This window comes from Oncorhynchus nerka, linkage group LG24 (assembly GCF_034236695.1).
Source record: "Oncorhynchus nerka isolate Pitt River linkage group LG24, Oner_Uvic_2.0, whole genome shotgun sequence".
Lineage (NCBI taxonomy): Eukaryota > Metazoa > Chordata > Actinopteri > Salmoniformes > Salmonidae > Oncorhynchus > Oncorhynchus nerka.
In genome coordinates this window covers 91,653,111-91,660,974 of record NC_088419.1, presented here as the reverse complement: position 1 = coordinate 91,660,974, position 7,864 = coordinate 91,653,111, and the positions used below count along the sequence as shown (strand labels likewise).

The 7,864-nt window shown below is 42.9% G+C and overlaps 1 protein-coding gene across 1 annotated transcript; it reads right to left on the bottom strand.

Moving 5' to 3' along the window:
* Positions 1 to 2,736: 2,736 nt before the first annotated feature.
* On the bottom strand, positions 2,737 to 7,659 carry LOC115108702 (E-selectin-like). Its single transcript, XM_029633318.2, has 9 exons — positions 7,445 to 7,659; positions 7,251 to 7,320; positions 6,657 to 7,148; positions 6,347 to 6,538; positions 5,906 to 6,097; positions 5,533 to 5,709; positions 3,892 to 4,071; positions 3,516 to 3,629; positions 2,737 to 3,338 (listed from the first exon to the last, which is right to left on the bottom strand). The coding sequence occupies exons 1-9, from the start codon at positions 7,445 to 7,447 to the stop codon at positions 3,256 to 3,258; spliced, it is 1,503 nt and encodes a 500-aa protein (XP_029489178.2). The 5' UTR covers positions 7,448 to 7,659; the 3' UTR covers positions 2,737 to 3,255.
* Positions 7,660 to 7,864: the final 205 nt, after the last annotated feature.

Below are 7,864 nucleotides of genomic sequence, written 5' to 3'. Positions count from 1 at the left end.
GGAGGGTGTGGCTTGCCTGTTTTGCATGTTATTTTGCATGTTATTTTGGCATTAATACGTGTCACATATCAGTTTGCAAACTTTATTTGAGTTAAAAAAGCCGCATACAAACATGGGCTCTTTTTTGTTTTCTTGAGTAAGGCAGAATAATGCAGGTGTTTCAGCCTAGCTCAGTGCTCTCTGTGGTGGGGCAAGCCAGCAGAAAATATGGAGCATTGCGCCGTGATTAGCTCAGTATTCTGTCACTCATGTGGACACTACGTCACCCCAAAGTCTAAGAGAAAACCTCGAAATGTCTAGCCCTTTTGGGTGCTGCCATAGACTTACATTAGAAGTGCCCATCCAAGAAGGCTCAAGGTCATTAGCCACAGATAAAATGACGTCAAATCACGTTATATCTACAGGTAGCTTTGATTGGACTGATCATGTCAACATCATACTTTCAAAATCTTAGCTAGCAGTCATCATGAATCAACTCGACAATCTACTGACAAATCCTTTTTAATCCTTGTCAAGAGAAATAGAAATTATAGATTAAATGTGTATCGGTGCTCATCGGCCATTGGACATAAACATTACAAAACAAGTGGGAAAATGTCAGAGGTTGCTATAGACAATTTTAGGACTCATCATTGTAGTCTGTATAAAATGTGGGATGGACCTCTCTGTCTGTAAGAAGAAAGCTGCATTCTCTTTTATTTATTTACAAAGCAATCTGACAGAAACTCCCTCTATATGTAACATCATTAATAAAGTTAAGAATCATAAGTTATCAAACCCGTTCACAGGAACGGATAACACTAGAGATCCCTCCAGTCTCCACAGATTTGGGAAAATCTGCATTTTGTTTTTTTGCCCCTAATTTGTGGACCTCTATGTAGTTGCAGTTGATTGCTTTTATTGAAGTCTATTTTTTATTGTGCTGAATTATAATATTTTATGCACATGTGTATGTTGTTTCAATATTCTGTTTTTATTGTAATGTGTACAGGGCTCTATTATAAAATGGATTTTAATCTCAATGTGACTTCCTGTTTAAATAAAGGTTAAATGAAACAAAATTACGTTTTTGCCCATTGTGCCTCACTCTAATAATTTGGCCTATTTACCCCTCTTAATTTCGTCTGCTGTTCTGACTTGGTGTACAGGGAGAATACGGTAAGAACAGCCCGTGTTCTGTACATCTCAAAAGTATGAAAAACATATATAGTTATATTGACTAACGTAACGTCCGTCCAAGCACATTAATGTCTTAATCGAAATTACGGATTACTTGTACTTCACAATTGTTATTAGAAACCACATTTATTTCAGCAAGTCAGCCATAAAAGCTATGTTTCTTTGAAAGCAGTAAATGAGGCTGAATGAACTGTTTCGCTGCCAAACAAAACTCTGCTGATAACCAGGTGTAGCAGTGGTAAGATGTTGGGACAGCTTTATGTAGGCACTAACAGTTTGTTGTCACCATTTGTCACCGTTACAGTGCAATTAATGTATATTCACTCCCTGTACATGCTTCTCACCTCCTAGCGTCTGTCCTCACAGAATGCTGACACCCATATTTGAAGCATCAGGGAGTTTTTTGATTTTTGTTTTGTTTTTTGATGTTGGGTCTGGGTGCCGGCTCGAGAAGTTTCCTTGTCTTGGTTGGCTCTGCAGGCTCCGATTCCAAAGTCATGCCTCAGCCGGCTCGTCGGGCTCCCACGCCTCAGCCGACTGTCGTGCTCCGACACTTCAGCTGGCTCGTTGGGCTCCCACGCCTCAGCCGGCCCATCATTACGCACACCTGTCACCATCATTACGCGCATCAGTGGTCATTGGACTAAACTGGACTCCTTCACTTTGTTGATTGCCCCTGTAACAGTATAGCTTCTGTCCCTCTCCTCGCCCCGAACCAGGGACCCTCTGCACACATCAACAACAGCCACCCTCGAAGCATCATTACCCATTACTCCACAAAAGCCACGGCCCTTGCAGTGCAAGGGGAACAACTACTTCAATGTCTCAGAGCGAGTGATGTCACCGGTTAAAACGCTATTAGCCCGCACCACCGCTAACTAGCTAGCCATTTCCCATCGGTTACACCCCTCTATATCTGTCCTTCATGTCGTTTATTTATTAAATGTTCACTCCCTGTACTTGCTTCTTGTCTCCCAGCGTCTGTCCTCACAGTAACTTGTTCTCAAAATGTATGTTAGCTAGTTGGAAATGTTATGAATACAACTCCCATCTTCTGTCGACATCCCATCTGCTGTAGATATGATTTGAGTGCCCTAGTTAGCATCAAAGGTGGTTATAGCAGAGTAACTATTTTAAAAACGAAGTAGTTGAGGATGTTATTACTCCAACCTTGTGAAAGTTACAAACTGACATGTTTTCTTTTTTTGTCAAAAACAACTTTATATCAAAGGAGTGTGTTTGATTTGATGGCCTACACATGCAGAGCTCAGTGCGACAAAACTGTTAGACCCCATGTGTTTCTACATATGAGCTTAGCTAGCCACTATTGCCATGACTCTCCTATGAGTGTTATCAGGGATTTCTATAGGAGAAGCAGTGTCTGCCTATCTTCATCATGTGCTTTCTGTGGTTATAGCTTTGACTGTATGCTGACAGTGAATTCAGAGCCATTTAGAGGCTAGCTGCACTACACTCATTATTTTACCAGGTTTCTGTGAAGCAATTGTAATGACAGTCTGACACAAAATACCAAAGAGTTTCCTGATTTGCAAGGGGTAGTCTGTGTTAATGTATTGTTTATTAGAAACACAGATTGAGATCATTCTGAGGGGATTTTGCCAGTGAATGAATGGGGATTTGGGCTTCCTGGGAAAATGTCAGACGTTGCTAAAGTAACCAAGGGGGGTGGGGCTTAGCGAAGCCCTCTTGGATCCTTTCTTGTATCCTTTCGTATACCAGCCAGTGGTGAAAATTTGTTCAATACAAAACTCCCTTAGGGAGAAAAAATACATTTTCTGTAGGACCATCATGAGAACAGATGATTCTGTATACTCAACGTAGCACCTCTCTCCCAGTCAGACGATTCAAGGCTATCTAACCTACTACATTACAATACTGAGGAACTGTGATCCAGGTGTGACCAGCAGATCTTCTTTGAAAAAAGAGCCAGCCTGTTCCGACTGTTGTTCCTGCTGTTGTTCCTGCTGTTGTTCCTGCAGTTGTTCCTGTTGTTGTTCCTGCTGCTGTTCCTGCTGTTCTTTCTGCTGTTGTTCCTGCTGTTATTGTTGTTGGTCTCTATATCAGGCTTTCGATGCTGTTCCTGTAGGTCTGTAAAGGTTCCTCAATGTCTGAGGTGCTGTTCAGATCAAACGTGTTAGCTGGAAGGAGACAATGAAGAGAATATTGATGAGTATTGTCAAGTAAGAAATAGCCATTCTGAATCAAATCTGTGTTATGAAACAGAGATATTTTTGAATTTCTTTTAACTTTCTAACTTTATTATTCCTAGCAAATGACTGTGAGTGTAGAAGATAAGGGACTTCTTCTGTGTTTACCTTTCTGTCTGATTCGTTTGAGGAGCCATGCAGCCAGAGACAGGCCAGATAATGACACAGCGCCCCCTGCTGCCAGGCCTAGGATAGTGGGGTTCAATGGAGGATCAGGTGTGGCTGGAGGAAAGAAGAAACAACAGAGGAAAACAGTCAAACAATCTGAATCAACTGATTGGTCACATCACTGAGCCCATTTATGTAGGATATGCATTCATGATGCATTCATAAAGCCTTTATAACCTCTACATAAACATACATTGTCCTGATGACCAGCAAAAATCCAAGTTGGTCGTCTCACAGAATTTCAATTTGGTTGTGTCTCACAGAATATTCCGTTTGAATGTGTCTCACAGAGAGAGTAACAGAGGTTATAACATACCTGTGCAGGTTGGTGTTTCAGCGCTCCACTCCCCTGACCGTGAACACTGCATGTTTGGGGCCCCCTGGTGATCGTAACCCTCATCACAGCTGAAGTTGCACACAGAGCCCCAGGGATGTGAGGGGGCCTCACACCTGACCTGACCCCCCAGAGGAACCACAGGAGAGGGGCACTGGACAGCTGAGAGAAGGACACAGTGGTTAGTATATAAAAACACCACAAAAGGAAACAAACAGTTGTGGATGAAATAATGAAAATGATTGTCGTTGGAGATCTCATGTGTGTGGCAGACATCCATAAGGAGATAAGACCAATAGGTCAAATGGATGCCCGCATGACTGCAACTCACTTTGGATTAAAGTATCTGCTAAAAGGTGTATATATATATATATATATTGAGTTACCCCCCCCACGGAGTTGCCCTCAGAACAGCCTCAATTCGTCGGACATGGACTCTAACAGGTGTCGAAAGCATTCCACAGGGATGCTGGCCCATGTTGACTAAAATGCTTCCCACAGTTGTGTCAAGTTGTCTGGATGTCCTTTGTGTGGTTGACCATTCTTGATACACGGGAAACTATCGAGCGTGAAAAACCCAGCAGCGTTGCAGTTCTTGACACATTCAAACCGGTGCGCCTGGAACCCACTACCATACCCTATTCAAAGGCACTTACATATTTTGGCTTGCCTTTTCACCCTCTGAATGGCACACAGACACAATCCAATTGTCTTAAGGCTTAAAAATACTTATTTAACCTGTCTCCTCCCCTTCATCTGCACTGATTGAAGTTGATTTAACAAGTGACATCAATAAGTGATCATAGCTTTCACCTAGATTCACCTGGTCAGTCTTTGTCATGGAAAGAGCAGGTGTTCTTAATATTTTGTACTCTTGGGCTGAGTAAAACCTCTCACTTCACCTCTTTCTCTCTATTTAAACTCAGTCTATAGTGTTTTAGTATCGTGTGTAAATTGACTGAGTTTAAACAGAGAAGAAGATTTGAAGTGAGATGTTTTACTCAGCCCAAAATATGTCTACAAAAATGGCATTGCTAATTTGCTATGTGAGGCTTATTTGATTGAAGAGAGGTTTCGTAATGTTATGTTTATGGCCCTGGTAGTTTGGGGCTCCCAAGTGGTGCAGCGGTCTAAGGCACTTAATCTCATTGTAAATAACAAATTGTTCTTAACTGATTTGCCAAGTTAAATAAATACATGTTGTTTTACGAATGCACTATTATAAGTGGACGCACGTGGCATTTCAGCAACTTTGAGAAAAATTACTTAATATTGGAGTTGTACCTGTTGTTGCCATAGAGATAGATGGGGGACTAGTCATGGACATAACCCTTTTAGAAGGAAGATTGCCATTGAAGGCCTCCACTTGTTTCTAGTAGTCCCCTGGGTGGGGATTCTAGGAGTTGGGAACAATCGACCAATGGGGAAAATGTAATACTTCAACATTCTCGCCTCCTCCCGTCTGCTTTGCATCTTTAAGAACATGTATTTCCATTGTTAGAGTGGTCATATGTCTATCTTGTCAATAAAGATAATGGTTTAAATTGGTTTAAAAACTCTTGTCAATATAGACAATGGTTAAAATCAGGTCTATTTTAAAGATGCAAAAAAGTTTGTCCTCACCTTCACAGTGTGGTATCTCCTCACTCCACTCAGCAGCTGATGTGCAGGTCAGCGTGATCGCCCCCTTGAGGAGATAACCCTCAGAGCAGCTAAAGTTACAGCTGCTTCCATAGGTGAAGTCTTCTCCACAGCTGATAGCGCCATCCTGTGGCTGCTGGAGGGTAGGGCAGCTTACAGCTGCAAGACAGAGTGGTGCAGTGGTCAGTCTGTGTCCAGAGACAATTCTACTGTCATACAATTACAAAACTCTATTTGTCCTTCTAGATATTTCTGAATGGAAAATGTCCTGTGTCATTCATATATTTATAGCAACTACAGTTGATGTAACATGTTATGGGGGCTACGTTTACAGATATCCAGAACCTGTACACACCAATACACTGCGGCTGAGAGTCATTCCACTGTCCCGAGGCTCCACATTGCAGGGTAGCAGAGCTGGAGGCCAGCCTCTCATAGCCCTCCTCACAGGTAAAGGTACAGGTGGACAGGTAGCTGAAGGAGCCCAGGGGATGGGAGCAGGCCATGGAACCCTTCCCAGGTTCATACAGCTCACTGCATAAGACCACTGGGGAGGAGAGGGCAGATCGTAATAACTGACTAAATGTGCCACCATGAAGACATTACTCAAGATACACAACAACTGAAATGCAGGAGGTCTAAGCTGTCATACTGGTATAAAGACCCATAGTGAGACACTGAAGTAATTCAAAGAAAGTACAAATCAAAAGTTTATGACAAATTGTAGCTTATTTTCTTCTGTTATTAGTCTTTCCAGAACACCTTATTTACAAGGTTTATAAGAGGATATACTTACATTCACAGGTGGGAGGCTGTTCTGACCATGATTCTGAGGCTGTGCATCTCACAGGCCCGGAGCTGCTCAGCCGGTACCCCTCTTCACAGGAATACTGACACGTCGAGTCAAAGGAGAAATTCCCATTGGGGTGAGAGCAACTGACACTGGCATTAGCAGGGACAGTGACCCCCTCCATCTTACATTCAACAACTGCCGACAACAGAAAACAGGCTAAAAGTTACAATTAAGAGAACATTGAATGTGATAACAGTTGGCTTCATACTGCCTGTATTAGATATTTGGACTATATCATCCTGGGCTTGCTTACCGTTTTCACACTGCTCTCCGTAGAAGCCCTCAGAGCATTTACAGTGGTGGCTGTTGATGGTCTCCACACACTCTCCATGGTAACATGAGTCGCTCTGACACGAGGCTGTGAAGCACAGAGCCGTCTTCTTCTTCATACACGACTCGTCGTTCCACTTCCCTGTGTCCGCCTCTCTCTTGATGTATATCTCCACACAGTCCTCGTTGTTCCCCCCGTTGTTGGGTTCCCCGTCTGCCCAGTTCTCTGCCTCTTTAGTCAGGGTCTTATTGGTCCCCACCCAGGTCCACACGTCGTCCACCTTACGGATCCCTATCCAGTAATAGTTGGTCTGCCTGGGCAGGATGCTGTTAAGGTGGGAGATCTCTCCACGGTTCTGGATGGCCACCATGTCAGTGTAGTGCTCCGTGCACCACTTTCTAGCAGTGTCCCAGTTCATAGTTTTGTTGGAGTGATGGTAGGACCAGCCCTCTACTCTAGTGCACATGGTGACAACTGAGAAATGACAAAAAGGTCAATATTGACATACAGTACATGAATGAGTTTACATGAGTGGGATTTTAGAAATGCATAGATCTATTGAAATGTGTTTCTTACTTGAGTACAGGAGGAAGAGGGTGATCCATGAGCTGAGGCTTCTGGTTTGCTGTGATGCAGAGCAGAAGTCCTGTGGAGACAACATCCAGCCATACTTTACAGACTGAGAAATGCATTGGCTGTCTGAACTGTATATAAACTAACTGGTGCATCTTAATTTTAAGGCATAAACCAATTCTCTCAACAGTACTTACCATTGTAAGATTAAAATGTGATGCTCTTTTGCAGGTAAATCTCCAAAGGATATGTTTCTAGTCTGATCCAGTGGATGAAATGATACTGCTCTCTGGTACTCTGTGCACATATATATACACCAACCCACACTTCAACAACGGCCAAAGACCAGAATTCATCGTTATGACATGAATGAATCAGATACTCTGGAATTTCCAACTTGCAAACTTTCTCCCTCTTTCTCCCTCCCTCTTTTAGATATCTGGACTCTATCCTATTGTGTTGGTCAGACAGATAATGGTTTCTCAGAGCCCAAAGCCCAGGCTGCAACAGGAAACAAAACATGAGGTAGCAGGAAGCTCACATCAACAACGGCCTCTGCCCTGGGCAGAGACTCACAGATACTGAGCTGGTGTTGAAATGTTTCTTTCACTCCTTTG

Coding starts and splice junctions, on each gene's coding strand:
- LOC115108702 (XM_029633318.2), bottom strand. Junction 4,072..5,532: donor GGAGATACCACACTGTGAAG/GTGAGGACAAAC, acceptor TCCTTCTCTCAG/CTGTCCAGTGCCCCTCTCCT. Junction 3,339..3,515: donor CAAACGAATCAGACAGAAAG/GTAAACACAGAA, acceptor GTCTCCTTCCAG/CTAACACGTTTGATCTGAAC.